The sequence below is a fragment of the Mycosarcoma maydis genome, chromosome 22 (assembly GCF_000328475.2).
Source record: "Mycosarcoma maydis chromosome 22, whole genome shotgun sequence".
Classification (NCBI taxonomy): domain Eukaryota; kingdom Fungi; phylum Basidiomycota; class Ustilaginomycetes; order Ustilaginales; genus Mycosarcoma; species Mycosarcoma maydis.
In genome coordinates, this window is record NC_026499.1 from 257567 (window position 1) to 270962 (window position 13396).

General features: G+C 54.2%; 4 protein-coding genes across 4 annotated transcripts in view; 1 reads left to right on the forward strand and 3 right to left on the reverse strand.

Moving 5' to 3' along the window:
- The window catches only part of UMAG_15028 (putative carbamoyl-phosphate synthase (glutamine-hydrolyzing)), a gene marked incomplete at both ends in the record, with an annotated part of 3649 nt that extends 3232 nt beyond the window's left edge, over nucleotides 1–417 (reverse strand). The window contains one exon of the mRNA XM_011394347.1: nucleotides 1–417. Within this exon, the coding sequence (XP_011392649.1) occupies nucleotides 1–417 (417 nt within the window).
- A 1749-nt stretch (nucleotides 418–2166) lies between these two features.
- UMAG_06228 (uncharacterized protein) lies at nucleotides 2167–5091 on the reverse strand (the record flags this gene model as incomplete). The annotated part of the gene is made up of 1 exon (XM_011394280.1): nucleotides 2167–5091. One exon carries the CDS (start codon nucleotides 5089–5091, stop codon nucleotides 2167–2169), a length of 2925 nt encoding a protein of 974 aa, XP_011392582.1.
- A 704-nt stretch (nucleotides 5092–5795) lies between these two features.
- On the forward strand, nucleotides 5796–8405 carry UMAG_06229 (uncharacterized protein; the record flags this gene model as incomplete). The annotated part of the gene is made up of 1 exon (XM_011394281.1): nucleotides 5796–8405. One exon carries the CDS (start codon nucleotides 5796–5798, stop codon nucleotides 8403–8405), a length of 2610 nt encoding a protein of 869 aa, XP_011392583.1.
- Nucleotides 8406–8617: 212 nt separating this feature from the next.
- Nucleotides 8618–11290, reverse strand: UMAG_10968 (putative vacuolar transporter chaperone; the record flags this gene model as incomplete). Its single annotated transcript, XM_011394302.1, has 1 exon — nucleotides 8618–11290. The coding sequence occupies one exon, from the start codon at nucleotides 11288–11290 to the stop codon at nucleotides 8618–8620; it is 2673 nt and encodes an 890-aa protein (XP_011392604.1).
- Nucleotides 11291–13396: the final 2106 nt, after the last annotated feature.

The following is a 13396-nucleotide window of genomic DNA, read 5'->3' on the forward strand; positions in this document are numbered from 1 at the left end:
GATCGTTTCGATACCCGACTCCCTGAGCGCCTTGATGGCTTGCGAGCCCGAGTAGTCGAATTCGCCCGCCTGGCCGATGGAAAGACCACCGGAGCCAACAAGGACGACCTTTTTAACGTCGGAGCGCTCGACTTTGGGGAGGTACTTGCTCCATTTCTGTAGACCCGTGGCAGCCGGTTCGATGTCCTTGACGGCAGCGCCGGCTACGCGCGAAGAAGCGGGCGCATTGAGGAGCGCCGAGGTAGAGAAACGCGAACGGAAGAGCTGGCTAGCGCAAGTGGCGAGACGCTTGCAATTCAACGACGCCGTTGCGGCATTGCTGTGGAGGGTGCGAGCCGCGGTGGGCAGCTGCGAGGTAGAAGCCAGCTGCGAAGCCGAGTTGGCGCCTCGAGAAACGGCTCGGATGCTTCGATACATGACGATCGATCACAAGCTTGCGAGACGACGACGGTAGGGCTTGAGGAGGAGCGACGACGTTTCAAGTCGGATCTGGCTACTGCTGGGCTATCTTATCAACTACAAACTTGCAAGCGACCGGATCGGAAAGCCGGGGTCGGGGGACGTCTGTGCGCCGATAAGGGCGAGCGGGGCACGTGAGGCTTGAGGAAAGAACGAGTAGCGCGGAAGAACAGGATTGACAGGCAGCAGGGTCTCGTGCAAGGAGGATCTAGTGGATCTCCGGGTTAGTAGCCAAGCTCGAACAAGGAGGAGCTAGAAGGCTGCAAGAACGAGGAGGAGAGAGCTGTTGAAGGACAAGACGGAGGGGGGAGAAGACGAAGCCGGACTGATATCCGGAGAGGGATGGGCATTTTCAATCATCCATCGAGCGCCAGTCAGCTGCTCTTGTTCGACTCATCGCTCGACTAGTCACAGAGTGACGCTGGCTGGCTATCTGAGCGGATGAAAAAAGCAGAAGAAGAACAGGAAGAAAAAAAAATTAGCAGAAGGAGAAAGAGAAGCGGGAAAAAATTAGGGTTTTCCTTTCCTAGTCAGACAAATCTACCATCGGATAAGAAACACATCCACTCTCTTTCTGTGGCCTGTGTAGTGTATTGTTTCGTTCTTTCTTTTGACGAGTCTCGGCCTGCACTGCTCGTTCCTGTGCGCAGTGCGCAAGGTGGCTCGATGTTTGGCTTGATTGGACAACGCGCCGATGAGTCAGTCGACTGCCTGTGTATGATCTGTGATCGATCACGCTTCCATCTCGCTCCAACATGGATGTGCTGCTCACTGATTGGCTGCTTTTCGCACTCAGAGCCAATCACGAATCACGAATCGAATGACTCACAACTCGAAACAAGATGAGAAAAGACCAAAGCAAAAAAACAATACAGAATCCGAAAAAAATAATTAAGTTATCAGAATCGGCAGTGCTGCTTCAGCTTTCATGTTTGCGACTCACGACTCGCAGACTCGCGACTGTGACTGCAGCGTCGTCTCATCACGAATTCAGATCTCGCCCGACGATCGGAACGCACCAACGCACGCACGGTGATTGGAGATAACTCAAGTCGAGCTCTCCAACCGAACACGCGAGCATGACTCACACTTGACACGCTGTGACTCGCTCCACCTGACGCCTGCCAAGACGGCCAGATTCAAACGCCTTGCAAATGCCGTCGCCAGACGTGAAATCGCGTCCACGTTCGGCTCGGCTTTTGGCACTTGCATTCACAGACTCACACTCACACTCGTCACTGAGACTCGTGACTGTGACTGTGATTGAGCAACTACTTGCATTCACGATTCGCTCGCTACTTACCGCTTCTATCGGCCACCTTCTCCAGCTTGCTATCACGCTCCAGACGTCCGTCCCGCTTCGAAATTTCAGTACGCCTCCGAACGTGCGGCGCATGCTCGCCAAGCTCGTCGCAGCGTGGTACAAGTACACTTATCCGCGAGTCGTGAAAAACCATGTGTGCTGCGCTGTGGGTGTTCTGCAGATCGGGTAGCGATCGGGCAAGTGTTTGGTCAATCTACGATCCAGCCGTCTGTCGCTATCCATCGTGCATGCTTGATCGTCGTATCATGCAGACATTCGTGCTTGCGTTATCAGTCGCAACGTGTCTTGACACGCATCAACCATCCACAGTTGACCACGCCAAACAACGTGATGCAACACCGCAGCATCAGTTGCACAATATCAATGACAAGTCGGCTCCCCCTTCAGGCAATTTGAAACTCATCCGCAGCGTGAGCTCCCAAGACGCCGTGCTTCTTGCTCATCTTGCCCAACGCCCTAACCTTGGCGTACATCCTCGCCTCGGCGTCGGTCTGCTTGGCCTTGTCATCCGCCACTCCTGCAGCTGCTGCTGCTTTCTGTGCCTCCCTAGCGAGCTTCTTGCTTCGATTCGAGCCGTCGGCATTCGCCACAATGCTCTCCGTGAGTTTGGCAAGCGCTGCCTTGTCGAGTTCAAATGCGTCGCCTTTCTTGTTGGAATGCGATTCGTAATCTGAGCCTGCGTCGTCGGACGAGTCGGACGAGGAATCGCTCTCGGCAGTGTCGGGTGCGATGCGCATGCGTTTCTTGTTGGTCGTTTCGTGCGAGCTTGCAGGTGTGCTGCTAGCACCTATCGCTGAACTCTTGGCACCCAGAGAGCGAGGAGCCTCTCTCAGTGCAAACGCCTTGGCCAGATGTCCTAGGTGCAACGCCCTCACGTTAAAGTACTGCTTCTCCTCGGCGCTGTGCGTAGCATACGCTCGAACGTGGGACAAAAACGCTTTTCTCGCCAACAAACTCGGTCGCTCTCCCGAAATCACCCATCGTTCAAACGCCAATTGCACCTCGGTCGCTCTGGATTGGTACTCCAACGTCCCCATCGTTCCACCCATGCCTTGCTGTAGCACGAGCTCGATCGATGCTGGCGTAATCTTTCTCGTCGAACCCTGCTTCTTGGACTCGATCTCGGAACAAGAACAAGATGCCGAATCAGACGACTGAATCGTCATGTGCGACTCGAGCACGTGCTCCACCCAACCCAACTCCTGAGGTAGCACGAGCAACCAACTCTCACCCGCTCGACCAACACGCGCCGTACGACCAACGCGATGCAAATACTCTTCGATACCTCCTTCCGTAGGCGGGTCCAGTTGAATCACACATCCAACCTCGGGCAGATCGAGTCCACGACTGGCAACGCTCGTACAAAGCAGAATGCTTCCCTGAAATCCTTGGCGTTCGGCCGAATGTTTGGTGCGGATCCCAGAGAACCCCTTCAGGCTGCTGATTCGTTCTTGTTGCGTCATCGATCCATGCAATCGGTAGATGGGCACATCAGGGATCAGTTCCGATGTGACATGCGTCGCAAGCTGCGCATCTTGTACTTGAACATCGGCGGAAGCATCGTTTTCGGATGCATTCATTCGAGCACCGCCGAAAGCAGCGTAGTGGAAATCCACCGAATCGGTGCAACTCATGAACACGATCACACGACCAGCACCGGCTTGATGATCGACATGTTGCCACTGACGACGTGCACGTGAGATATAGGATCGCAACAGAGAGAGAAGCGTCACCAATCGAAGCTTGGGTGGAGTCGTGACAAAACTCTGTGCCAGTTGCGCCGGAGCTGCGAATTTGACGGCTCTCTTTTGCAACGTCGAGTCTGCATCCGTAGTAACTTGCGTGCTTGTTTCGGCAGCGTCCGACTTGACACCGCGGATAATCTTGGGATTCACCAGCGTTTTTCCAGCCAAAACTTGAACGTGTTCATCAAGCGTAGCGGAGCACAGCACGACTCTCCTAGCGTGAGCCCACCAAGCCATACCGAGTGTGTCCATGACGTCTGCGTCTGGGATCCAGTCGGCATCACCTGGAGCGGTACCCTCTTGGTACGCTGGCATAGCCTGTCGTGCTGCAGTACACGCCAAGTTGCGTCGGCCATCGAGAGCTCGAACGATACCTGTAAGCTGTTCTTCGAAACCCATCTCCAATAATCGATCGGCTTCATCCAGGACGAGCCAACGGCACTTGCCCACATCAAAGCTGGACGTGTTCTGCAGATGGTCCAGCAGTCTTCCTGGTGTAGAGACAAGGATAGGGCAACCTTTACGCAGTCGTTGCTTCTCGTGGTTCTTTGTGGATCCACCGGAAAGCAGACCAGGAACCAACCATCTCGTCCTGCGCACAGTGCCCTCGACCTCTTGATTTTGCTCCTTGAGACTAAGAGCAAGAGAAACGAGCTTTTCGAGCACCTCGTAGATCTGTCTTGCTAGCTCACGTGTGGGAGCGAGGACAATCGCGAGCGTTCCGACGGATCTGTCGATAAACGACTCCTCGCAGAGCGGCAGCAGGCTCTGCACGATGGGAAGCAGGTATGTGAGCGTCTTACCGGAACCCGTTTGTGCTTGAATCAGGATATCGCGATCGAGACCGGGGTGGAGGAGGTGAGGTAGCGCTGCTTTCTGGATCGCAGTGGGATTGGATCCGATGTTCATCTTGGAAGCTAGGTGGTAAACAAGCAGTGGATCCAAGCCGCAAGATGCGAAATCAGAACCTACCGATGGAGCATTGGTGGGATGGTAAGCTTTACGTTGGAAGGGTGTCAAAGCAATACTCGAATCTTCCAGAACACCGTGCGCGGGGAAGAGTGTGCTGACAATACCGCCGTTGGTCTGTTTTGATGCCGACGAGGAAGCGCCAGCACTAGCGAAAGAGGAACCAGCTAGCTTTGTCACGGGAGCTATGGCCTTACGGCTTGAAGAGGCAGCTGACGACGTGGTCTGACTGCTTCTAGAAGTGATGGGTGCTGACTTGGCAGTTTCAGAACGAGGATCGAATCTGGGCGCACTGAGCGCGGCTGAAGATGTAGATGTAGCTTCGATCCTTTGCCTTTTGGCAGCTGGAGACTCGTTTGCCGATGCAGGTGCTGGAGACAGCCGGGCTGAAGCAGGAGTGACTACGCCTTGGACGCTCTCAATGGGAGCTACGGAGCGGTTCTGCTTAGGTGCTTGCTTTCTCAACTGGTGTGCGGTCCGCTTTTGGGCAAAGCGAGCCTTGGCCGTCTGCTTTGAACGCTTGGACGAGACTGACGCCGATCCTGCTGCAGGCGCAGCAAAGTTGAGCATGAGCCCATCATCGTTGTCGTCCATCGTTGCTGTTGTAATGTCCAGTTTGTCTGCAAGTACAACGGGCTGCCTCAACGGTGATGTTGTTGATCAATGTGAACCTCCAAGGAATGAGCCGGGTCGCAGCCAACTTGAGCTGGGAGTGTGGCTCAGGGTCTTGCACGTCTTCCACAGTCGTTGGCCCGAACTGTTTGTTTTCCTGTCTCTCTCCACGCTTCACTCGGACTGCCAAAAAAGAAAAAAAAAATCCCCAAGAAAGAAAAAAAAAAAAAAGACTCAAACAACCACGAATCTTTCTTGAAATTTTCTTCGGAGCTGCACGCTGCAGCCAATTTCTTCATCCGTTTCCCGAGAATCGTGAATGGACGGAGCAATCACTAAGTTATCACGAAATTTTTGTTTATTCACCCAGACTCGGACTTGGACTCGGACTCGGACCCGTGACTGTGGCTGTGGCTCTGCAATCTTGAATTGTTGTTGAAAAATTCGTGATTCAGGGTCGAAGCAACGAACCAAAAAAAAAGTGGAAACTTTCAACCAATTTTCATTTTGCACTTTGCAGCCACAATCACAAATAGCTGAATTGCCGGTGAGTGGTGAGTGCCGTGCAAGTCGTTGACCTTGGCGCGCCTCACGTTTGACCATCATCATCTCATCTCGAGCCATCGTTGCTACGTTGCTACAAACCCTGCTACAAACCCGAGTAGGAGGGTGATCAGGCTCACACTATGCCGCCAACAACCTCACCAGCTGTTGTCAAGGCGAGTCCTCTCGTCAACGAAGGTGGTCTCGTTCATCGAAGCAGAGCTCGAGGCTTGCTCAACGCCGACAACCTTCCCGCCCTGCAAAACTTGCTCAAGCGTCAGCCCGAAGCGTATGTCGAGGAATTCAGCGCACAATGGAACCACTACCAGTCGTTGAGAAGCATCTTTGCTTGCGAGCTCGACGCTGGCAATCTAGCAGTCGCCTCCACAGCGATCCGAATCAACAAGGATCAGGCGAGCAAGTTTGTGTCGCTCATCTCGTTTGTTACGCAGTTGGCACCAAGTTATCCCGAAATCACTAGCGATCTTGCCAACCATCTGTCGGATCTGCTGTTGAATCACCATTCGGCATTGAGTCCGGATATCAGAGCCAGCTGTCTTAGAAGTCTGATCCTACTACGCAATCGCGATGTTATCAGCTCGGAACAGCTCTTGCAGACGCTCTTCCCGCTGCTCAGCGTCACCACTTCGGCAGCAGTGAGGACTTCGGTTCAAGCGACGATTCTGCAAGATATCAAAAACGCCAACGCGAAATCCAAAAATCACCGTCTTAACCGCGTCGTCCAAGGCCTGCTGTTTGGTATCGTACAGAAGGGCATCGATGCCTCTTCCGGTGGCTCTTCGCTACCGCCGCCCAAGAAGGCTCAGTCGGCAGGCAAGACCGAAGCTCTCTGGGCGGTAAGGTTAGCTGCCAACCTGTGGAAGAAGCAGATCTGGACGGATAGCAAAACTGTGTCTCTGCTTGCACTTGCGTGTTTCCATCCACATCCGCGTGTGCAATCTTCGGCGGTGCGATTCTTCCTTGGCGATCTGCACTCTGCGCAAGACGATGCCGACTCTTCGGGATCGGACGACGAAGGTCCTGACGTCGACGCTCTCATGCATGCTCGCAAGGTCAACAAAAAGACGCGTTCGGGAGACAAGAAGATGCGTGCTGCCGCGGCGGTTGCCAAGAAGAAACGCAAAGCCAAAGCGGAAAATGCGCTCGAGGGTAATACCAAGGACACGAGTAATTTGGCTGCGCTGTATCTGCTCAACGATGCGCAGAATTTTGGCGAAAAGCTGTTCGACAACCTCAGCCGTGGCGATCGCGAGAAACGCCATACGATCGAAATCAAGATCCGGCTCATGCAGTTACTCTCGCGCGTTATGGGTGCGCACAAGCTGTGCGTGCTCAGCTTCTACTCGTACATTGTCAAGTACCTCGTACCGCACCAGCAGCATATCACGCACATCCTCGTCTCGCTCGCTCAGAGTGTACACGACCAGACGCCGCCAGATGTGATCACGCCCGTGGTGCGCAAATTGTCCGACGCTTTCGTTCACCCCGGTGTCAGCAGCGAGGTCGTCGCAGCGGGCATCAACAGTATCCGCGAAATTTGCCGACGCCAACCCTGGGCCATGGAAGAGACGCTCCTTGAAGATCTGATCAGCTACCGCAAGAGCAAAGACAAGGGTGTCTGTGCGGCATCACGTGGTCTACTCGCGCTGTACCGCGAGGTGAACCCTGCGATGCTCAAGAAGAAGGAGCGTGGAAAGATGGGCTCGCTTGCCGTGCACGAGGGCCGAGCGGCGGCGCCGTTTGGTGTAGACCCGGAGCAGGTGCACGGTATCCAAGGTATCGATCTGCTGGAGAAGCATCTGGAAGAACAAGAGAAACGAAAAGCTGCCGATCAAGGTGAACAGCACCATGACAAGGATGGCGAAGAGGAGGAGGATCAAGGATGGGAAGGGTGGGAGGAGCAATCGGACGAGTCGGGCGATGACGAATCGGAAGATGGATGGATCAACGTTTCCAGTGATGACGAGGATGGGGTTTTGCGACTGTCGGATTCCGAGTCTGACTCTGACGACGAGATGCGCAAGCACAAGCGTAGTGTCAAGGAGCGTCTCGTCGCTGCACGAGAGAGACGTCAGAAGAAGCGCGCGCAAGTGCAACGTAAAGCTCAACGACAAGCGCTTCGCGATGCAGGTCAAGTCGACGTAGCCACGTCGGACTCAGAATCGGAAACGCACGTCTCGGACACACCCGACTCGCAAGCGAACCACGGTGCCCGCACCACGCAACTTGACTCCGAGCTTGCAGCCGAAGAGAACCACATCTCCAAGCTCGCCACTACGAAAATCCTGACGCCTGCCGACTTTGCCAAACTCACCGAACTGCGGATCGCCGCGGCGCAAGACGCCATCTCGCAAGGCGGTCTCGCAGGCAATCGAGCCAAACGACAGTTGGATCAACTCAAATCGCTCAAACGCTCCACCACCTCTTCCTCGACCCACCTGCTGGATCAAGCCGACATCCTCGGTCCACGCAAAAAACAAAAGGCTACCTACCAAGACCGAATCGACTCGATCGAAAAAGGCCGTCAAGACCGCGAAAAGTACGGCTCCAAAAAGGGCAAGAAGAACAAAGAAAACGACTCGTCCACCACAAACCGCGAGAAACAAAAGTCGAAAAACTTCCAGATGATCGCCAGGAGCTGGTCCGTCAGGAGCAAGAAAAACGCCAGCTTGAGGGAAAAGAGTAGAAGACTAAGAAAGCACGTCGAAACAAGCAAGAAGCGTTTGAAATGATCCCCCCCACCCCACACCTCTCCTTTCTTACAACATACTCAACAGTCTACCTCTCGCACAAGCTTGAATACAATTCGCCATTCTCCCACTGCCACCTTGCAATTCTGTGATCCTCACTCTCGCCGATTCAAACCACACCCAACACTCGTGACTCGATGCCAACAAAAAACTTGAGTTCATCATATGTACATGTCTCTCTCCGCGACTCGCTCTCAATTCATCACCCCCCTCTGATTCCGATGCTGATGAGACTCGGTAAACCTGAGAACAAAGTTGACCACCACCGCCGACAAGATAGCTCCACAAAGAATCGTAGGGCCATACGCATCAAAGTAGATGTTGCTACTTTCCCTCTGCCTGATCTTCAACGCTCTGATGACAAAGATGATGCCGGAATACGCGATTCCGATCAGAGCGACAATGGTGAAGAAGGAGCTTGCAATCAGACCCGTCCTATCACCGGGGCTGCTGAAGTTCAACAGACCGACGGCGAGTGCCGAAAGGTAGACGTTGAACTCGAGCCACTTGAGGAACGTTCGCTCGTTGGCAAAGTACACTTTCGGTTCGATGCGGATGGGCACGCTGACCTTCTTACCCGGTTGCGCGTAGAAATCGCGCACGTACTCGACATCGGGTCCACGAGGTACTTCTTCATCTTGACCTTCGAGCGCACGTCGTACAGGATCGTCCTCGTCGTCTGCCTCGCCGGCGTCCGTGTTGGCGTCGTCGGCGTGCTCGTGCGACGAGCCTTTGGTGTTCCAAAGCCGTTGAATGTTTTTCGGCGTCAGCTTCGAGAAGAAATGATGGTCGTACCGATGCGACGGTGCAAGGATCTCCTCACGGGTAGGCGCGGCCGACTTGGACTTGGACGGTCGTTGATCCCTCACCACCGAAGCCGAGGCAACGGCGAGCATGCCACCAGCCGCGTTCGACGTCTTGTCCGGGTTCTCAGCGAGCTGCTTCTCGAGCTCCTGCTGACGCAATCGGATGTTGCGCTCTCGCTCCTCCCTCGCTTCTCGGATGCGCGGGTCGAAAGCCGAGATGCCGACGTTGTTCGCCTCACGCGACTCGTCTGCCATAGCATGACCGCGCTCGTCGTCGTCAGCGCCCTCGAACTCGTCCTCCGACACAGGCTCGTTGTACGGCGTGTGGCCGCTCCTCGAGGCAGGAGTATCAGGCCTCGACGAGCCGGCTGGACTATGCGTCATGGAGCTTGGACGCTCGATGGCGAGGTTGTTGGAAGGAGGCTTGCGGATGTCAATGTCCATCTGGGGTAGCCAGAAGGGCACCAGGTCGACACGGTTGGGCAGCAGGGTGGCACACCCGTGGATGAACTTGGAGAACTTGGGCACAGCCTCGACCAAATGACTCGAGACGAGGTCACGGATCCATTGAGGAGGTTCTTGTCCAAGCTGGGTCTGCAGCTTGACTTCGAGAACGCCGTAGGGGAAGCGTTCGATATCCTCGGCGGGCAGCTGGTCAAAGGGGTAGTCGATGCCAATGTCCATGCGCCTCCAGTTGTTGCCTGCACGCTGACGGCCATCCCAGTTGTCCTCGCGCACAAGCGAAAGTTCGGTGTCAAGCGAGATGCGCACACGCGCATCGCCAGGCAGTTGGAAGGCGGTACGGTTGTAGAAACTGCGCATGACGGGTTGGAGCTTTCGGGTGAGGACCGAGTACTGCACCTCGTTGGCGAGCTGGAGCATCGAGTCAATCTCCTTGTCCGACTTTTTGCCTTTTTTGCGGAGCGCCTCAAAGGTCTCGTCCATGGTGTAGTCGCCCTTCATCCAGGCGTTGACGTTCTCCTCCTTGATGGGGAAACGAGCCTTGACCGACTTTTCGCCGGTCCAGTCCTCGCGATGCGTCTTTCGCTCGACAAAGATCTGCTTGTTGTCCATACCTCCGTACCAACGCAGACGAATGGCCTCGGCACCTTCGGTCTTTTCTAGACGGCCAAGGTAGAGCTCGAGGTCCTCGTTGTCGTAGTAGATGGAAGTGATGGCCGAATCCTCCTGTTGAAACTCCTTGTCGGCGTTAAAGACAAGCACGGGGAGATGCTTGAGGATGATGAGCTTGAGAGGCACAATGTTGTCAGGGTGGACCCAGTACTTGGTGGTCTGACGAACAAAAGCGGATTGGCTGCCACCGGCACTCGAGTCGCCCTGAACTGGGTTTCCACGTGTGCGGACGAGGTCAAAGAGTTTGGAAAGCTTGACGATAAGCTGATCGTAGTTCTCCTTGTAGAAGGGACGTGACGAGAGGTAGTGCTGGACGAACTCCTTTCGGAGCAGACGACCGGTCTGCTTGTCGTGCTTCTTGACAATCTTGTGGAAGCCGGTATAGTTGAGCTTGGTGAAGAGTGCAAGGTCGTGGACGTCGGCGATGATGATGGCAAGGCGCTCTTCGAGTTCGAGGAATCGCTCTTCGAAAGCGTCACTATCTTCCGTGTCGGAGTCGAACTCGTCATCGGAACCGGCGTCGTGAGCAGCGTAGAGGACGTTGCCGTCGGGACCGATGCTCCTGCGTTTGCGGTGGGGATCGTCGTCGCCTTCGACCTCGGAACCGGCACGGGACGAAGGGCGAGAGTTGGCACGGGAGGGAAGAGAGGTGGAGGAATTGGGACGCGAGGAAACAAGAAGATTGACTTCGGACTGGGCCTGCTTGATACGCTCAGTGAGCTCCGAGACCTTGACCTTTTGGAAGTCGTAGACCTTGTCGAGCTCCTTGCTGAGGATGGCGACAAAGTCGTCTTCGTCCTTGTCGGTCCAAACGCCATTGTTTTTGGCCATGCGATTCTTGATCTCCTTTTTGAGCTCCGAGTACTGGAGGTACTTGTCAGCCCATTCGGCGTAGAGCGACGTCTTGATGGTGCGTCCGAATTTCATGGTGATGATAGCAGAGAGCTGCTCGCTAGCGACGTGACACTTGAGAGGTTGTGACTGTTGTGACTGCTGTGACTGGGCAGAGCGTGCGCGGCTGTGTGTTTGTGGATGCTAAGCTGTGGCTACCGTGCTCGGCGCAGCTAACGGCTGAAACGAGCTTGCGATGCGAAGCAGACGAACACCGGTGGTGATGGGAAGAGAAGCGGATGTACCGACCAGGTGACGAGCTGACAGATGCAGGTGGGAGGAGGAGAAAGGTAGTAGGGTGCGGGGACAGGTGGACAACGAGGCAGCCGAGTCACCCGAAGAAGAGAAGATGGGCTCGGATCAGGCAAAGGACAAGGGAAGAGAAGGAGCCTCGAAAGGAGTCAGCGTGGCGATTGCCCAAGAAGCAGTCAAGCAGCCAAGCCGACGGGGCGAACAAGCCTAGATTCGGGTGCTTCGATAGAGAGGTGATGGCCAAGAGCAGCGACGTCCAAGCAAAAAGAGAGGCTAAGAGGTTAGCCGATAAAAGTCACGAGTGCCGAGGTGAGAATACAAGCTTACTACCAGCTCCAACTTACGTAGCTTTCCAGACGCAGATGAGTGACGCAAAATCACCCAAATTAGCAAGGCACACCGCAACAGCAGTTCCCTTGGCTGGGTGGAAGCACGCGAATTTCATGGTTTTTGTATCAACTTTGCTGCACAAAGAGGAACGTGCTCGTCGTCTAGGCATATATTCGTGATTTAATCATTCACATTCCCAAAATATTATAATTAACGAGATTTGCATCACAGCTCCGGTTTCAATCTTGTTGCACAAGTCACAGAGTAACGAGTGAGTGCGCAAGTTGTGAGTGTGCAGCCCAAAATAAATAAAATAATATTTCACAATTGGCATCCTTGTAATTGCCCTTTTCAGAGCCGAGGAGTCAACCAAACAGCCAACCAGCCAATCCCCTCCTCAGTCACATAGGTCCGGTCTTGGCTGCTGGAAGAGACGCAATCACAATCATGGACAGCCTTAACCTCTCCACGAACAAACGTAAACGATATGATGACAAGCCTTAGCTCGTAGGCGTGTTCAACGCGTCGGATAGCTACGAGGGCCACAGTTGCCCATTGCCACCTTGCGCCGTCTAGTCGACCTGTGATGACGCTCCTTCATCTTCTTGCCTCTTGCAGCGTGATTCGGCGAGACGCCGCAATCCAAACTCGACCAGAAACACGAATCTGCCGTCGGCTGCAGAGGCAAGAGTAATAGGCTAGAGGGGTGCAAGCGACCAGCTCAGGTGCATCCTGTGTGTCTGCCCATGCAGATATCGAGTTTTAAATTGTGCTCATCCGTCGTCGACTGAGGCTGAGGCTGCCTCATATCGCCTCGTCGATCGTTGCTACATGCTTGCCGTCAAGTCGTCACTTTCGTGTCTGTTCGGCGTTGGAAACAAGCAGAGTTTCGCAACGTGTTCACATGACGATCAGCAAACAAACCGGCATCATCCGCCTGAACCACGTGTTTGGCTTGAGACCAGCATGAACAGCATGCGACCAGCTAACATTCCCTGTAATTGACCATCGGGAATGTTCTGAGCGAGCTCTCACGCTGCTACCTCTGTAACAAGTGTTCGCCACCGTCTCAAGCCTAGATGGCAGGATGGCAGGAGTGCAAAAGCTGGATTTGAATTCATATTCACGATCCTGCCAACTCATGACTAACTTATGTGTATGTCTCCGTCTCTGCCATTCTTGATTCACGACTGATACTGTATTTTTGTATTTTTGTCTGGGGTTTTTTTTTTTTTTTTTTTCTGTTTTGACTCACGATTCACGACTCGTGACTGTCGAAGCACAGCGTCGATCCGAAGGTGTCAGGCTCGAGGAAATTGTATCGGCACAACCACGATTCTGGCTGCAGATTGCTTTGTTTCGCTGAATGTTCAACACGATACTTTGGTCGGTCACAAACTGGCTCAAGAGCTCAAGACACATGTGTCCACTTTGACTCTGTGGTACCTTGAAGCGTTTCTTTCCATCTTCCAAACGTCGACTTGCGCTTGCTGCAATGCAGGTGATGTTGGAATTGTGATTCGTGACTGACTGGTATCCCACAAAATCGCTCTCTCAACC